At 42.8% G+C, this 19,511-nt stretch overlaps 1 protein-coding gene and 1 pseudogene across 1 annotated transcript; both read right to left on the bottom strand.

Annotated features, from left to right (window-relative positions):
* Positions 1 to 969: 969 nt before the first annotated feature.
* LOC127295793 (cytochrome P450 90D2) lies at positions 970 to 6,033 on the bottom strand. Its single transcript, XM_051325797.2, has 8 exons — positions 5,533 to 6,033; positions 5,106 to 5,454; positions 3,498 to 3,647; positions 2,685 to 2,930; positions 1,971 to 2,060; positions 1,694 to 1,882; positions 1,312 to 1,439; positions 970 to 1,241 (listed from the first exon to the last, which is right to left on the bottom strand). The coding sequence occupies exons 1-8, from the start codon at positions 5,775 to 5,777 to the stop codon at positions 1,154 to 1,156; spliced, it is 1,485 nt and encodes a 494-aa protein (XP_051181757.1). The 5' UTR covers positions 5,778 to 6,033; the 3' UTR covers positions 970 to 1,153.
* Positions 6,034 to 15,137: 9,104 nt separating this feature from the next.
* LOC127331963 (uncharacterized) lies at positions 15,138 to 18,268 on the bottom strand (annotated as a pseudogene).
* Between the last annotated feature and the right edge of the window lie 1,243 nt (positions 18,269 to 19,511).

Raw genomic sequence — 19,511 nt, 5'->3', positions numbered from 1 at the left:
GGCGAAGCAGTCTGGCTACCTCCGGGTCGCCGACAAGCTTCGGGCGGGAAGGTCTCTCAACGAGTCCCCCTTGATCGCCCCAACCTGCCGGCGGCGCCATCAGCAGCCCTACTGGATTCATCATCGCGCGCTTTCCCCCCCGGCAGCCGGCCCACCTCCACGGAGACGCGTCCGCGGCGCCGCCCTATTGCTGTCCTTCCCTGCGGATTGATCTACCACCTCCTTGCTACCTCCCTGTGATGCCATCACCACCGAACCCGCGCGCACAGATTCGATTTCCTGACTCGTGGCTACAGGTGGAACCGTAAGAATTGGGGGATTGCGATCTGGGGTTACCTGCGTTTGAGGCTTAATAGGCCTCGATGGCGGCAGGATTGCGACGTACTCGGGTTGAACTCCTGGTACTCCTTCCTTTCCTCCACGGTGCATGACGCGCGCGGATTCTCTCAGCGCCCTCCGGCGATCCGACGGGCTCTCGTAGCCTGGCGGCGGCGGGGCAAAGTCGCCCATAGCGTCGCTGGAGCCTGGCGCCCTGGCTACAGAGCTGACTCGCGAAACATTTTCTTGATGCACAGCTGTTTAGGCCTTAGGGTGTGTTCGACTGCAAGCTTTCCTGGATGGACCTGGTAACTATGATTTTCTTCAAAGGTGTATGCTGATGTATGCTATCCTAATTTCTTCACTTGTACCTTCCTTCACTTCAGCAACCATTGTAAATCTTAGTTGGTTATTTTCAGTCTGTGCGTGTGCCGATACCCTCGTATAACTCCATCTGTAAAAATCTAAACCTAGGACCTGGTGTTTCTCTCTTGTGCTCATTTGACATGAGCTAGAACCTTTGTAATCTTTTACTTGTGGTGGTGTTCTTCTGATGGGGCTCAGTGCATGGTTTCACCGTAGAACCACAGTTCTACTCCAAGGAGCAAATGAGCTAGACTGCAAGGAAAGACTGACCGAACAAGCAGCAAATAAGACTGCGAACACGAACGTCAAACCTTTGATCTTTAACAAGAGCGCTGAAGCTATTGGAGACTTTGCTATCTCTACATGTTCCACCTCACCTTTGGTGGAAATATACATGTGGGCATAACAGATAGGTCTTCCTAGTTCTAGGCCAAACGAATCCTGATGCTGGTGTCTGGAGTAGCAGTTCCTATGTCTTGGGCGTGACTTTGATGGGCATTCCTCGCTTGAGCCGCACCGTGGGGAAGTTGACAACGGTGTCCTCCTCTGCCACCCAGCTGCATTGGTGCAAGTAAGTAACGAAGGCAGCATATTTTTAGGCTATTAATTAAGAGCACATTTGCATACCTGAAGCTGGTTACGAGGTGATGCAGGAAGATGGAAGCTTCAAGCCTGGCCAGGTCGACCCCTGGGCATAGCCTCTGCCCTCCACCGAAGGGAGTGAAGTAGCTGCTGCCGGCCATGATGTCCCTTTCCTATACGTACGGACGTACAGTTGATGCACATATTAGATCTTCACCAATCGTGCATTAATAGATGAGCAAATCAGGGATGCACATAATAGATCTTCACCAATCGTGCATTAATAGATGAGCACATCACAGCCACTAGAAAATTCAAGGTTCCACTTGGTCATACATATATATTTGGGTATGCCACCTTAATTAACACACAGACATGCAAGTCTGTCTGATTCAGTTTGTGTATGCATGTAATGTAAATGGATTACCTTCCACCTCCATGGATTGAAGGCGTAGGGGTCGTCGTAGATGTGGCCGTCGAGGTGGACAGATCGGAAGTAGAGGAAGACACACCACCCCTTGGGAATGAGGAGCTGCCCCTTCACCTCGACGTCCTTCACTGCCTTGCGCATGATCCCGTTTATGATGTTGCCAATCCGTAGCGTCTCCGTGATCACCTGGGCACATGTATGAATTAGTACGCCCACGGACCTAAGCTTTCATGTATTGTTCGTACTATCAGAACACTGAGAGAGATGTGCTTACATGCTGCGTGAACGTGAGTGACATGTAGTCTGTCCACTGCAGGGTCTCGCCCACGTCCGATTTCCTCCTCTTGAGCTCCATGTTTTCCTCCTGCGTGCATGGGGACACCAAATACACGCGTAGGTACAATTTAGTACATCATTTACAGATAGTTCAAACGCATAGTAACTAGAACCGGAGAACATTTTTATAATTTAACTGAGCCCATCTTTAAAGACTAAGCTCCATGCATACAACACTTGAGTTCAAATGCATCTTTACTAAACAATATTGGGTCAATTTAGCCGTGTACTATTAACTCTGTTAGGTGGATGTCTCCATCAAATGATCTGGGTTTTTTCTTTCTAGTTATATGATCAATATTGTTCGCTGGCATGCACAGACAAGGCAACAAACAACCTACTCCATGGACGACATCATCCATATTATAGATTGTCAGTTTATAATGACCCCATATTTATCAAACAAAACAATACAAACCGCTGAGGTCATGATCCACTATACTATACATTGGTAACATATCTTAACAATGGCATTTCTCTGATAATGTTTTTGTGTCGATGTCTAGGTGAATCAACCATTGCTTACATGTGTGCTGCCATGCGTGTTTACAATAAATTATTAGGTGAATGCCAACTTGGGTGTAGTGTTTTTTTTTTTTTTTTCACTTGTTTCCACATAACATCAAGAGATACTCTTATATGGAACACATACCTCTAGTTGTTCTAGAGCTAAGGGGCACTTGCTGAGGTACTTGACAGCAAGTGTTATGAGCACCGGCACGGAGTCCTCTGCAGGTATCATGAAGTCGATCATATTGTCGGATATCAGCTCATTGGTGAGCTGATCACTTCCATTGTTCATCAACACGTCAATCATGTCATGTGGAGCCTGATAGACCCCGTTCTCCCTCTTCTCTTGGATGATCTTTTGGATCAACTTCGCCATCCTTTTCTTAGCCTGGATATATATACATATATAATCCCACATATATGCACAAAGTACAAACATGCCACTACTACCAAAAAAATCATGCATGGTGATAGAGTAATCATGACGTTAGGGGGTGAAGCAAAAATTATAGACACAATTAATATTTTATTCCTTTAGAAGGTATTTTTGCTTTCCAGTCTAGATCGTTTTTTAACCTCTATAGTTAATCTTGTTTGATCATTTTGCCTATATTTATATAGTTTTATGTTTAGTTGTTTAGCTACACACTAAATGATCTTCATCTATCACACAATATTTCCTCTCTTTATCCATTACCTATTTAATGAGCTTTATTAATCACCTATGCATGACATGTGTTTAATTTTCATCCTTCTTAACAAAAAAAAAGTGTGCATGTGTTCATATGTGTGATTTTACTGTATGTGTGAGAGTCTATGATTTTACTGTATTTCGCAAAGGGCCACCGTTCATCTATATAATTGGATGTTTTTAAATATAAAGATGACCTGACTCACACCGGCCTCTACAACATGAGGTGCAAGTACAGATATGAATTGAGAGTGAGTGTATTACCTTGATGGATCTGTAGAGCTGAGACCCTGGGAGCTTAATGGGAATGGATATCAAGCCGGCAATGAATTCATGGAATTGTTGCTTGAGGAATTGCATCTCCTGACCTGGCTCTAATCCTATGAGAGCCCTTACTAGGGTTTCAAACACAATCTGAGAAGCATGTAGCACAACAAAAACTAATTAAGTCACTTCCAAAAACATCTAGAAAGCCTACTATTAAATATTATCAAAATTTGACTATCAATGTGGATTGTTAGTGTGGTTCAAATGAAAACAATATTTATTTTGTTAAAAAACAATATCTCTAGACCTTTCATACGAGACTGCTCTGTTTTCCTTTTAAAAAAATATTAGCGTACATATATCCTATCCAACTAACAATCAAAGTTGCATCTTAGACCGTTAGTAATATATGGATACACCAACAAAATGTATTTAACGGTAGAGCTAGTATTGGAAGAAGGGGTCCAAATAAATTAAACAATATGCTACAAAATAAAATAAGAGAGGGCCAAACCACGGTATTACTGACAATCTTCTTGACATTTGAAATTTTAGAAGGATTATGTGCATGGGCTTGTGAGAGCAGGAAGAAATATCTAGCAAAAAAAATGTAGAAAAGGGTGAAAATTAAGCGAAAATTGCGTCCTAAGGTATATAAAAATTGCAAAAAGATAGCATCATAGTGCTAGCATGTGAATTTTTAAGTTCACATTAAAAATATTCATTTACGAGGCGTGAAAGAAAATCCATGCTTTTTTTCCTTACCTCCTAAATGAATATTATTTTGAACTACAAATTTTTAATGAACGCCGAACATCACCTTTTAACATAACACACTTTTTTTTAGAAAATTACTTAAAATGTCTAAACGTGAATTCCATAGTGTTTTCATTTTAACTTGGTTTCCACCTGATATTTTCTCTTGAGACCATGGGAGCCCGGCCTGAATGTAGCTAGTCCCCCGCCTCCGCGGCTCTACCAATGATTGACTATCTTACGATGTCATGTATTTTGAAATGAAATGGAGTAAAGCCAACACACTATTAAATCTGAAGTAGTTGTGGCCTTTCATCGATCTCAGGTCTTAAGATCTTTCTATATGTTCAGCCTTGATGTGTGAGGGGGACCTTCCATAACCCTTTTCATGAGTTTAAACTTTTGATTTTGTTGGTTAGTGCATCAATACTGAAGTAACATTTGATTCCGGTGAAATACAATATTTCAATAAAAATAAAAGAATCAACACCGGCACATTTTTAAAGTTTTTGGAATGCTTGACAGAACAACAAAAAGAAAGAAAATAGTCCGAACTTGCTAAGATCGGACACACGAAGAACTCGTGGTCAGAGTGCACACGTGTGCAGAGGATGAAAGCATCACAACCACAGCACACGTACGGCCAACAACCGATGGATTACGACCGACCTTGATCACACACGTCCGAAGCCCCAACCCTCGACGCACGTGCGCACGCATTGGCTGCACTTGAACGTCGTCACTGCGGCCGAAAGAGGCGATCGATCTACACGCGCGCAGTGTATCAATGGTCGAAGCTACTTTGGCGGACGCGACGACGTGAGTGAGTGCATGACGTAAGTAACGTACCGACTTGGCCTCGTCCTGGACGCGCACCACGACGGCGCCGCCGCCATCGTCGCCGCAACGGCGACGCCACCCGTCCATAGCCTCGGCGACGCGGCGCTGCATGCCGGCCGTGAGCCGCGCCTTGAGCTGCGGCGACTTGAAGAAGGCGCCGGAGAGGCCGTGCACCCGTCGCTGCAGGCCGCCGCCGAGCACGAGGATGGAGGACTCCCCCATCAGCTCCATCAGTGACCGCGGGTACCACGGCACGAACGACGACGCGTCTGCCTGCAGCACCGCGCGGCTCACCTCCGCGTCGCTGCTCACCACCGCCGGCGACCCCCACAGGTGCGACTTGAACACCTTCCCGTACCTGCAGCATAATTATTTGTCTCGGGAATTACATACATGCGGAGCGCGAGGGACGCTAGCTGCCGACTGCTGTACTCACAGGAGGCGGCGCTTCTCGACGAAAGACTCGGGGCGGGGGGAGTAGGCGGCGGAGATGAAGGCCAGCGTCTCGCCGATGATCGGCCACCCTAGCGAGCCGCCGGGGAGCCGCGCTCTCGCCGTGCCGTTTGCCGACCGCCGCTTCTTGGCCCACCGCAGGGCGCCGGCGATGACGGCAGCGACGAGCAACGCCGCGGCAACGGATGCCGGCCAGGAATTGGCGCAGCCCCTGGAGAGAACTTCCATGACGTACGTGCGTCGCGAGAGAAGAAGACGGACGATGACGACGAGTGACCTGCAGTTTGAGGAGGAGCGAGGCGTCTCACCAGACTGTGAGAGTGGTGTGTGATCTAGCAGCTGATATAGCAAGTGCGCGGTGAGTTAATGCCCGTGTGGGGTCCAATGTTCTATACTCTCACTCTATTAAAAAATTAATGTTTCCTTTTACTACACTAATATTTTTGTACTTCCTCCCCAAGACTGGTTATAGTGGTAAGTATTATGTAGTAGTATCATGCATATGATACTACTATATGATAATATCTCTATAGTGGGTAATATTATGGAGTAGTATCATAATCATGTTATATTTATTGTTTTTTTAGAATCTTTAGAATCTCAATGCAAATTTGTGTACAAGATTTGTTTAGCATTAATTTTTCTCGTTGTTTGCGCTATGATACGGTATCTACCTATGTTACTCTAATCTCCTCTCTCCACTAGCTATGATACTAGCACTATGACTAGCCTAAGTGACTTGAATTTATCTTTTTCCGAAATGGAGGTACGAGACTCCAATGAGACAGCCGGCCTTTGCATCAAAGATATGCATACAGACTTTATTTAAACCTAACTTCTAAGTGACCTGAATTTATCTAGATACATATTCACAAATTCAAGTCACTTACTTTGAAACGGAGGGAGTACTTTTAAGTTTTAATGCTAGCACACTTAACTATAATTTATTCCCGTGTAATGATCGACGATCCTCGGATGATTGGGTTGTTAGCTAGTACAATTGTTCCCCGGGAAGAAAAGAAAAACCTAGTACAGTTGTTTTGGGGTCCTAGGTAGCCTAGGGCGGAATGAGTGAGAGGAAATTATACCCACATCATCACATGGTTTCCATGGCTCATGCTTTGATGAATTGTGCATGATCTGCACGAGGCTTCTGTATTTAGTGGTACGAATGAGATGTGTATTTGGAGGCCTTCTCCGATGCATTGTGTCTTAAGGCTCTATTTTAGGCAACGACGTGTTTTAAGAAATATCATCCTGGTGCATTGTTTTTAAGGTTTATGTCTAAATAAGACTCTATTTACTGATGTTGTGGTTTAAGGGTTATGTCTAAATAAGATTGTATTTAATGATGCTGTGGTCATACATGTATGTGGGGCTAGCCAATTCTTCTGCCCGCGTGCAAAGGTTGTATGTTAGCTACACCAATACCTTTCGCCATTCAGTATGATGCCACATTAGCATTTTACCTATGATAAGATACACGCATATAGAAAGCCTTATATGTGCTACCAAAACTCTCAGAACCATAAGATGCTCGAGCCTCAATCTATGTGCATCTTACGTAAATTTCACAGAAGGAAATTAAGTTTCCTGCTAATTGAAAAGGCCCTCATCGTAGCGCGTGTTCTACCTTTTTCAGGATAGTTTATTAAGTTTCTGGCCAATTATGCATTTCAATAGACCTATTAGGTCTGAATTTGTTTGCTGAAACTTATTATTCTACACACACAGTGGCAACAGGATATACTACCATTGGGAAAGCGCAGAGAAGGAGTAGCATCATCTCAACTGGCTAATTATGTTAGGCACGCGTGATGGTCTGGCCTATTGATTAGCGCCGGCCACACAGAGATTAATATGGACCTCACTCACTTGAGTAGAAAGCGAAATTTGCATGGACTTTAGCCGGAAACAAAAATATTCTTAAGTGTCAAACTTTGGTGCATGCGCGGCGGAGTCAAGGAGATGTATCTGTTCCAACTGCAAGCACGTGAGAAAGCACTCGCACGTTGGAGCTGGAGGGCACGCTCGGTATTTTCATGTCTACTCTAATCTACAAATGGAGATCGAGGTGGCAGCTGCACCGACATAGTCCGCAACCCAAAACCTGTGGGTTCAGTACACTGAAACTCCTATAAAAACCATGGGCTTTGGCATAGATGCGACCAACATTTAGAGGTGATATCAGTGTGGTGATCGGGGTCATCTAATCGGCACCACATGTTGGCCGAGAATGTAGAAAAATACTAAATGCAACGTTCCATGATGATGGTGGGAGCTTGGAGTACAGATTAGATGGAGCAAGGCATGGAACTAGGCAATTCAGGGGTTCAGTTGTTTGGATATATTCAGATCCTCTCTTCTGAACTGTAGCAGTTCAGGCTACATGCTTGCAAATAAGTACACCTATGTCACTTTCAGCGATGAAATACATTAAAGTAATACTAGTTCAGAAATTATTTCATCCAGCCAACCTGATTTTGTAGTTGCATTATCCATAAACATGAAGAGTTCGTGCCACAAAATTATAGAAAAACAGGAAACAGGTTAAAATAGGTGCCAAAAATGTAGACAAGAGTGGATGCATATCTTTTTCGTTCATAGGTAGATATGTAAGCGAGATCCTGCCTAAATCCCACATATAGTTCATTTTGTCATTTGTAGTGCAATATTTTGTCTCAAAATTTGCACTAGAAATGAAAAAATGAACTATACGTGGGACTTAGGCGGAAACCCACCTCACACCTTATTCATAAGTGATCATTACTCCGTGAGAACAGTTCTCTAAACAGATTGGTTTTTTTTAGCTAAAATGGCAGAAGGAAAAGATAGTGAAACTCCATGGCCAAAATTTTGAAGGTCAGTCTTGCACAGAACCCAAACTCACCTCCAATAAACATATTGAATGGGACGTTTGCATTGGAATAATAGCAGCACTAACAGCACCAAAAACAAACAACAAAGATGCCAACATGGCTGGCCACACCACAAGGAATAAGCCGAGACATCATTTGTCACTAACACTATTTATTATACTATTTATACAAAGACATGTCAAACTATGAACAAGAACAATGTATAGTTTCTCCGCCGTGATACGTCACTGTATGGATAAACACATCAGTATGCAGCTTCATGATGGCATAATGACCTGACCCTACGTTGCTTAGGAGTAGAATGTGCTCTTGATAGTAGTTTATCCGCACTGGTGGATCCAAGCAATGATGTAGCCACGGACCAAAACCAAAAGCCCATGCCATTAAAGTGAGCCATCACACACCAATCACTTGTTTAATGGGTTATCCTAAACAAAAACAAAAAAACTTGTTCAATCGGCGCTCAGACCGATTACAAATAGCCTGATGCTGAGGCAAGCGTCTTTGCCAACTACATCTTGCATGGCTCTGTTGAAACCTTGAATGGGAGATATGATTAGCCAGAGTGGTCAAACTAACTCTCATGGTTAGGTCTAAAAGTTATTTTGTTATTCTATTGCTAGGCACCAGGTACTGCAATCATTAGCCCACTACACATCTTTTGGGAACAAAAATATCTAGCGTTACTCCAACAAAAAAAAAAAAGAATTAGTCAGCACATATGCCTTTGCTGTAGAAGGGGCTTTACTCATAGTTGTAAAATGTAAATTAGCACACACAATACTAAGTGTACTGATCAATATATACTTGGATCTTGAACTGCTAACCGCAACTTATTATTTTTTCCCTCAAGACTCAGATCAGAGGCCGGCAAGCAATTTTGGGTGGCAGCCGTCAGATGTGAACAGGGCAGCTAGGTGAGGTCCATTTCATCGTTAATCAAAATTGTATTCCTACAGTTCGCACCCGGAGACAGCGATACTATTTGGCTTGAATAGCAGTACTGCTTAACTGTGAGCACGAAATTTGAAACAAAACAGTCAGAATGGGCTTATTGGTGGATCTAGGGCAGAAGGAAGTGTAGCTTACCCAACTTAACTGTACTTCCTGCAGAGCTGCAACATGTGCGAATGCAGAGGCAGGCCTGAGTGATGCTTGACCATTTCTTGAACAGTATATATGATAGACATACTCATGGCAATAGTTAAACAACAACGGTGAATCGTAGTTTTTTTAATGGAACAACAGTTATGCTCAATGTAGCAAAGGTTTTTTTTAATTTAATAGCCTTATTATCCTTGTACAGTTTCTTCCCTGTAGTACGTAAATAAATACTTAAGGATATGCAATACTTTACAGGAAAATGCACCAGCTAAATTGTAGGGGCGTTGCTCAGGGAGCCTCTGATCTATGATCTTCACTGAGCAACATAAGAGTTCAAGCAATCCAAAAATAAATCTATTGGATAAAAAAAACAGAAAATGCAATAAGGGGAGTAACTTGTCCGTCCTGCCAAATCATGGAAGCAATTTAACGAAGATAAATTATGCAAAAATTTAAGGACCAGATTGTACAGAATTTATGTAACACCCTGTGCTGAACACTAGCTCAATGCGCAACCACAATGGAGAGCGCCCTCACATGCATAGCAGCCCGCTTGCACTTTTATCTGTTTGTGCAGAACGTTAATCTGTGGCATTATGTTTAGACACGACAGCCGTTACATGCTAGCACAGCTCACACTAACCTCTTAACCTGCCAGCTCCATTTGGGCCAAAACTTCTACGGGCTAGGTATTATGGGTTGTTTGCTTTGAGTCTAACTCTACATTCCAAAAGTTTGTTCAGGTTTTGCTTGTCCATGATTCGGCTAATGTTGGCAAGAAAATGTACTGCAGTGAGCAAAGGTGCATGGACATGTAAAAAAAATGGTAACCATCAGAGGAAGAAAATGTACTGCAGTGAGCAAAGGTCCCTTCAATCAAACTTGACAATCATCCAAAAAAACCGGTATGGAATATTTTGGCACAAAGCGAACATACCCTACAATTTAGTGTTGCTCTCACTTCATACAAATCCTAATTCCAAATTGATTTATGAGAGTTTCACATTATATTTCCATGCACATAGATTTGCTTTCTTTAGTTCTTAAAAAGATGAGTTCAATACTTGCTGAGAATTCTGACCTCTTTTGGAAAATTGGCGCCCTTTTGTCTTGCTGCCAGCGCAACTATTAGTAATCAAGACTTCATAAATGAAATCTTCTCGAATTACATCGACATGGGTTAGTGCGAGTGGAAAGCTGGAAAACGACTAACATCTGACTCGTCACTGGTTCTCTTGTTTCAGTATTCCTGCTTGAATAAGAGAGGGAACATATATCAGTCTGCATTAATATTCACATCAGAGTGAAAATAAAAAAATGAGCATGGAAATGTTGTGCCCAGCAGAACTATTTGATGATCAAATTCCATCCAATGAAGAACTGCCGACTTCAAGGAAACAGTTAACATGTCTATACACAAGTAATGAGTACTAATGATGAGAAACCAACACTCCAAATTGCAAAGGACCTTCAAAAAGTCTCAGTGCAAGAACATAACCTAACTAGAACACAGGTCCAATTATTGGATCCTTTTACTGTGTTATTGTTGGATCAAAGGTCCTACGTACTGCATCGTACAGAAAGGGCATGGCGATCATCGCATAAATCAACAGTATCTCATGGTGCATTTTGAAAGAACATAGTATGGCACCTCTTGCTTGCAGGTCACCGACCAATCATGTTCAGAGGTCCACCAGATTACCTGGTAGGCTGTTACTGCTTGTCCTCATATAGAAGGTTTAGAGGGGAAAAGCCCCAGTTGAACCTGGGTGCACGTGAACCCAGGTTGGAAATGCATTTTCGAAATGTGAAAAAATTCTGAAATAAAAATATCGGGGTACGTATGCATGTTCCATGTGTGCGTAAAAAGTTTTCGCGGAGAAACCACTTTTTTATTTCAGAATCTGAAAAAGGCAAAATACGTCACATATATACTGCTATATAGCCCTGTAAAATTTCACTTTTTTGCTGAGGTAAAATAAAATGTTTTTTCAGAACGAAACTCATGTCCAGGGCACATGTTTGAGATCATCTTTGCAATCATTTTGTGTTTCGATTTTTGAAACATGTTTTGACATCACAAACCCACTTTTGAAAAAGTGGGTTCACATACACCCAGGTTCACAAAAGCCGGTCTCGTTTAGAGGTCGCTATATATTGGTCTAGAGGGTATGATTATAGGTACTCCCCCCGATTCATATTACTTGTCACTAGTATGGATGTACCTAGTACTAATTTTTTTCTAGATACATCTATATATATTAGTGGCAACTAATATGGGTCGGAGGGAGTACAATAGACTCTCAAATTTGAATTTCATTTGTTGTAGTTATGAGAAAATTTTGCAAAAAGAGCAATTTTGTTGTTCTAATTAACCGAAACTTCTGCCCAAAATAGCACTTGAAACACCATGGGGGATACTTTTTTTTTCGATAAAGGGAATATATTAATATCGAGAGATACGAATTACACCCAGCCTCTGCAACAACGTACCACCCTAATGGCACTACGGATGCACACAGCCAAAAAAAGGAAAAGAAAACTAAGAAACAAAAGTCCCGCTACAGTGTCTCGGGCCTAACAACAGCAATACATCCACCACCCTGAATTGCAGACTTTCCAAAAAACGACGCCTCCAAGAAGGGAACAGTGCTCCAACACCGTCGTCGCCCGATGAAAGATCTTAGGTTTTCACCCTGAAGATAGTCCCCACTCTCAAAACAATGTCTCCACCAAGGTCGCTGCCAGGCACAACCAAGGTCAGACCTTGGGTTTTCACCCTGAAAGGTAGGACTCTGCGCTTCACATGTGTTGTCGCCCCCACTTTCTTACCGCTGATGTGAAGCCCAGACACCAAGCAAGCCCCTCAACAGCGCGGAGACTTGAACCTCCCTTAGCTAGTCCTCCCCTCCGGCCTTCATGAAATTCTCTTCTTCCGACTTTCATCATGGATCCATAGTCACTTGATGTCAACACAGAAAAAGAGCTTCACGCCGCTCCCTCCAGAACCAAACGGTCGGAATAAAAGCATGGGTGCGTGCGACCGAATACCACCCGATCCAGCGAACTCCAGACATAAGATGCACTGTTCCATTCGCCGGCGGAGCCTTCCGGAACTCATTACTCCGGCTCGATGAAGAAGATCAACCTCTAGAAGGTCTTCGTCTTGGCGCGTGAGGAACCCTAGGACCACCGCCATTACACAGGCCGAGCCCCCCGCAAACGGCCATCCTCGCCGCCTGTCACACCGAAGATCGGGCAAGACGAATGACCCTGGGTGCGGGAACCAGCAGGCTACACAGCCGCGATCAGCCCTGGTCGCACCGCCACCGGCTGCACTGAGGCCCTAGGACCACGGGGGATACAATTTCTCTTTTTGTTACGACTGTGCACCTCAATCTAATAAGCTGGTCAAATTCTAATTGAACTTCCGGTATTGGTACTAATAAACAGAACTAGCAGTATGTATTATGTATATTACTTGTTACTCGTACTTGCTGAATTAGGCTGCGGTGCTGCGCAAGGAGGAGGGGAGCGAACCTGGTACAGTACAGCCTACGTACATCGCCATGGTCTGCCGCCGCCGGAGTCAGAACTCGGTGTCCAAGCCGCCGGCCAAGGGTTGGGCTGGGACGACGTACGCTGGTGGCTTTGGTCGGCTAGTATCTGCCCCAGGCCACTATGTACGCAGTACGCTCGATCTGCCTTTCTCACGCGCAGCCCGTCCACCGGTGATCGAGTTGTCACCGGGGCCGCCGCCGGGGCAGGGTCAGCTACATGCGGCGAGGCCGGCGGTCCGCGTGGGAGAGGCCGGACAGGCCGGAAGTGACACGGAGGCCCAAGCCCGGGCGAACTACTGAGCAGGCCGACCCTGGCAGGATGCTAAGAATAAGCGTGAGAGCAAAGCTGGGCACGGATTTGGTGGACCTGCTTCAAAAAATACTATTTAATTTTTTTTCGAAAATTTTACAATAAATTTTTGCAAGTGCATATTATGTTGATACTTAGTTGTGCCAATTCTCAAGTGAAAATAAGACTATATGTGGCCTACACGAAAAAGAGAAAATATAAATTTATATTTTCTTGGACAGTGCAATCTAAACACTATGGTGTCATTTGCACATTTTTTTTATTTAGGTCACATATAATCATCTTTTTCGAAAGTTTTAAATGGTATTTTTTTTGAAGTTTTGAATAGACGGTTGCGTCTACACCCGTGTTCACTAGCTATTTCCGTTCAGAGATCATCTAATCTAAGATGTCTAAAAAAAGAAGAGCTCATTTAGGCGTTATTTTGAAGTTTATAATACGTATGGACTTTATGGAGGCTAGTGTTATCTTTGTTCTACGCAGTAAGGATGATCACGAATTAGGGGCATTTGGTGTAGGTATAGCTCACGAAGACCATATTCTATAAATGATGAGGTACTTTAATTCTGTAACCCGTCTGATGTGGCGGTACAATGTTGATTTGTCTGAAAAAAGAATAAGGCAAATGAAGAAAATATGTTTCTACAACAAATGAAGAAGTAATAGCTCGGCGAGACTCTCCTCTTTCGTATTTTATCATGTCATGGGTTTATCTATATAGACTAATCGTGCTTATCTACGTTGGTGATGTATCGACAAAAGTTATTGTACTTGACTATTTATTTTGCTTTATTTTATTTTTACTTTTCTCCTTCTTGAAAACATGTTGTTTTGTATGAAGCTACATGTTTATTTTGGCCACCTTTTCTCTAAATACCTTTTTAAGCGGTGGTTATCAGGGTAAAAATAGTGGGTGGGAAAAAACACTTTCAACTCAAATGAGCTAACAATTTTAAAATTTGAAAGTTTATTTTGCTTGTAAATTAATGTGATTTCTAAATATATGTGACATAGGAACATGTATTTGTTTCAAAAAGTTTCACTGATCATCATTCATGTTGAGAGGGAGAGTGGAAACATTTTTAATGTGCTCGTGAGGATGAGAAATCTGGAACTCCTCATTTTGGTGATGTTGCGTGGGTTGTACATGCAATAGGGCTATTGCCACTATTTTCAGAGTACTTTTTTTCACGTGGCTTGAAATTTTGTCTATGTTTAAATAAATTTGTGACCGATCACACATGAACCATGTTGTAAGAAAGTAATTATAAAAAAATGTATTTAATTACCATGGTGTTGATAATGTAGTTATCAAGCCTTTAATAATGTTGATCCCAAATATTTTGTTGATGAGGTTAACATGGTGTCGAGTGAAAAGTTACCAACATAGTTATGATGTAGTTATCAAGGCAAACAATGATATAATTACTAGTGTGTCGTGTAAAAAGATACATGCATGCATGATTAGGATGTAGTTACGAGCACTGGCGGCAACGTCAGCTCCAGGAAAATGCTGGTGGGTATTCCCACCAGCCAAAAAAATGTTCTCAAACCAAACAAAAACACGAGCAAACGCCTATAATTTTCACAAAGCTTAGAAAAGCACAAACAAAAGCCTATATAGGCTATATTTTCAGTTGGACAATAATTTCAGTACAACTATAACAATTATTTCACTACAATACATAATATTGAAGTGCTTAAATCCATACAAATCGAAGTACAACAACAAATTTCAGTGGAAAGAGGCAATACATCTTACAATATAACTTTGCGGGCACCCTTTTGGAAGAGATTGATGACATCCTCATCCTTCACTTGATTGAATAATTCTCTCTCAATAAATGTAACCATGCAATTGTTCAAGTAATCATCACTCATCTAGTTTCTTAGCTTATTCTTCACATAATTCATGGAGGAGAATACCCTTTCAACACTAGCAGTAGCTACTGGCAAAATCAGTACCAACTTGAGAAGCTTGTAAACAATAAAGTAATGTGCATGCATATTTGTCTCCGCAAGCATAACTGAAAGCTCAACTATATTCTTCAAGTTTTTAAACCTTTCATCTTTGCGCACATGAGTAATATACATGTCTAGTTGCCATGGAAGTCTTGCCAATTCATCAATTGTGAAATCACTAGCATAAAACTGTGAAGCAAGCTTGAACAACTTATTTCGATCATAAGCAGCAAATGAGTGAACAGGAGAGAATGCTGCCATGCAATTAAGTAGTTCCGTGTTTACCTTATCAAATCTTCCATTTAATTCTGAAATTTGCCTATCAATCACACTCACAAACATATCAACATGGAAGCGATGGTAATTATCTGCACCATTAAAGAGATCACCTCTTCTAGGTCGACCAACAGGATAGTAACGCGCCTTCATATCAACAACTTTGATGTTGTGCTTTGTACAGAAAGATGTTACCTTAATGAGGAAATCGTCCCATCCGGGATCAGACCTCAATCCCGCCAAGTGATACTTTGTATTGTCAAGTAGCTGAATAGCATGAACAATATCTTGGTCTTTTGTTTGCAAAGCTCTGCTCAAGTCATCTGTGTATCCAAATATTTCTTGCAACAAGTGTGCCATGAAAACAATCTCAAATGACAAAATTGATGTCTCCACTGATAGAGCAGCTTGAGCCTCCGCACCATGGTACTCTTTTCCAATCTTCTTTAGGACTCTCTTTATTGCAGCATATAGATAGAGGACATGGTTCAGTGTCATGAAGTGAGAGCCCCAACGTGTATCACATGGCCTTCCCAAACCCATTTCCTGATTTTGCCCAGTCCCTGTTTGTACTTCTTCCAAATCCAATGCATCAATTAGTTCCTCGGCTTGAGCAATCTAAAGCATCCTCATCTTTTTGCAAGACATGCCAAGAGCAGTTAACAAGTGTGCAAGCTGCTGAAAGAACCAAGTACAATCTCCACTCTCCTTAGCAACGGCTACAAGAGTTAGCTGTAGTTGATGGGAAAAATAGTGCACATAATAGGCTGAAGGAGACTCATCCATAATTAGTTTTTTGAGACCATTGGAATTACCTTTCATGTTGCTAGCTCTGTCATATCGTTGCCCACGGGACATGGCAAATGTCAAGTTGTACTCCATAAGCATTTCTTGAATTGCAACTTTAAGTGTCAAAGAGGTAGTGTCCTCAACATGAGCAAGACCAAGTAATCTTACAACTGCCCTTCCTTTCTTATCAACATAGCACAAGCAAACAACCAACTTCTCATTCTGATACACATCACTAGATTCATCTGCAAGTATTGCAAACTGACCACCATCAAGTTCTTCAATGAGTAGTTTAGTAGTCTCCCGCGTACAACATCTGATCAGCTCATGTTGTATGTCATGGTGAGTCATCCTGCAATTCTGTGGAGCATTGTTGAGAACCACCTTATTAACCTCTTCAAAATTTCCTGCAAGCTAATTTAAGAGCTCAAGGAAATTTCCTTTATTTAGTGAATCTTCACTTTCATCGTGTCCTCTAAATGCCAAGCCTTGATGCAATAGAAACCTCAAACACTTGAGTGTCCATGTCAAACGCTGCAAATACAAAGCCTTGTATTGTGAGTTGCTTCAACAAAGAGATGCTCGGATTGCTGCTCTTGGTGTACAGAACATATCAAATTTCTCCTGAGCTTCAGCATGAGCACTACCAACACCACCTTCATGTCTCACCAATCTAATTTTCATGTTCCAGTTCCTAAAACCATCCTTCACAAATGAATCTCCATCGGGACATTTTGTTTTATCCCTGAACAAATAGCAAACAATGCAGAAGGCAGCATCCTTTTCCACACTATACTCAATCCATGGAAATTCTGCAAACCAACCATGGCAAAAGTGGCGATCTTTTCCACTCTTTACTGTGACAAAAAATTGTGATTCTTTGGTTGGCATGGCCCCATCTATATGTATCTCCTTCTTACTCTATCTTGATCATTGACAACATATCTTGATATGAGAATCCGCTTGCCAGGGTCATGTTTGAGGGCCTGCAAATCTTCATGTGTTGCTTCATCATCTTCATCAGTTGACAAATCATCTTCCACGATTGGGGCTGCGTTTCCGACGCTATTGTCCGGTTCACGTTCTTCATCTAGTGTTTGCACAAGCGCCAACTGAAGATTGTTCTCAACCTCATCATGAGAAGCACTTGATTCAAAAACAACCTGATTTGGTGTGGATGTTTCATCTATCTTCTTTGCTTTTGAAGCTTTATTCCACATTGCATATATGCTGCTTCCAGCAAGCCCATCACTATTCTTTTTCTTCATCTACATAGCAACCATGAACCAAAACAATGTAAAATTTGAGATATGAACAAATGGGCTACTCTGATTTTCTATCTACTAATTTTAGTGCTAGTTTAGTAATCTACTGCTCTTCTAAATGCCTAAAATATCAATTTGGTCCAAGTAATTTCAAATTTAATAGACAACTATGAACATCTAAATCCTAATTTGAAATGGGGAAGAGGCAAGAGAGGATAGATTCGTACCTGCGAGGGCGCGAGGCTGCGAGTCGCCGGCGTGGCCGCAGCCCGCAGGTCGCCGGTGAGGCGGTCGCCGCCGGTCGCCCTGTCCAGCCCCGCCAGCCGCCAATCGCTAGGCTAGGGTTGGCTCTGTGCCTCTCTGTCTCACGGTCGTGCCTCGCCTCGTGCCCTCGTTGCTTGGCGAAACGATACGAAGTTATGAACAGAGGCTGGGTCGCTCGCTGGGAGGAGTCTATGCCTCTATGGGTTGATCAGCTCGTGCCTTGGCCGATTGGGCCTAATAAAAAGAAATTTCGGGCCGAATTCTATTGGTATGCGTGAGCATACAGGGGCATACCCCTGTTGCCGCCCATGACTGGCGGAGCTCTGTTGGGGATGACCTGGTTTTTGCAAAATTTTGTTCGACTCATATGCATCGGAGGCCCAACCCATCAGCACGCTTGCCAGTTCTGGTTTGCTCGACTGGAGAGAAACCACTACCATGATAATGGGGCCGCTCGCTACAACTAGATGTAGCGATTTGACAGAAGAAACATGGGGAATCGGTGTAGGGCACATGAGACAGCAGGGCCGCGCCGCCGCCCGCAACCTGGGGCGGGCAGGAGACCACCGCGCTGCAGTCTACAGGAACGGGCACTGGAGATCTTACGGCCGGCAAGCGGTGCTCCATCTAAATCGAGTCTTTCTTTTTCTCCAATTTTCCTGCCGAGGTACATAACTAAATGGAAAAGTCTTCAACGCAACCGGCTGTAGCTACAGTCGGTTCATGCCATCACTCACATCTTTTCTATCGCATCATTCCCAACCTCTCACTTCTTCAATTTTTGTGTTTATACAGCCTTGCCCGCCCAAGATTTTTTATCAAGCTCTGCTACTGGTTATGAGGGTGTACGGTAACTATTTAACAACATGGTTATCATGAAGTTACCAAGAGGTTCAACGATTAGTAACCATCACAATCTTGATCTAGTTACCATGGTGTTGAGTAAGTAGCTATCAACGTGTGTTGATGTAATTACCAAGATTTCAGGTTCAAAGTTACCACTATGGTTTACCTCAAAAAAAAAGTTACCACTATGGTGATCATGTCGTTACCAAGGTGTCAAGTGGTGATGATATTGTAAGAACATGTCCTTTACCCCATGTGTGGTTTTGGTAATTGATGACAATCCCTATGAACTAACGGTTGCATTGAGAATCAATCTTAGGTCAAGTCCATAGTCATGTTGGACTCAAGGTTGTAAGATGGAGAAGACGGAGTACATGATGGAGATGGTGTCGAAGAGAGACAAAGATGATGTTGAAGATGAAGAGAGAAGATGGCGTAGAAGATGAAGAGAGAAGACGGCGTTGAAGATGAAAGAAGACGGTGGTGTGCGTACAAGATGGAAGAAGACGGTGGCGTGTATGTTGAAGGAAGACGGTGGCATGTACAATGAAGAAAAGGGTGAAGACGGAGCTTGCCGACTCGAGAAGAACGCGCAAGGACTAGGTTTGTGCTCGATGGGATAGTGGGTCGTATCTTTGGAGAGAGCTCAAACCTTGCATGCATTGCATCGTGTTCTTGGTTCTTCTTGGTTCTTATGCATGAAACGG

The sequence above is a fragment of the Lolium perenne genome, chromosome 1, assembly GCF_019359855.2.
Source record: "Lolium perenne isolate Kyuss_39 chromosome 1, Kyuss_2.0, whole genome shotgun sequence".
Classification (NCBI taxonomy): Eukaryota; Viridiplantae; Streptophyta; class Magnoliopsida; order Poales; family Poaceae; genus Lolium; species Lolium perenne.
This window is presented reverse-complemented; position numbering and strand designations above follow the sequence as displayed.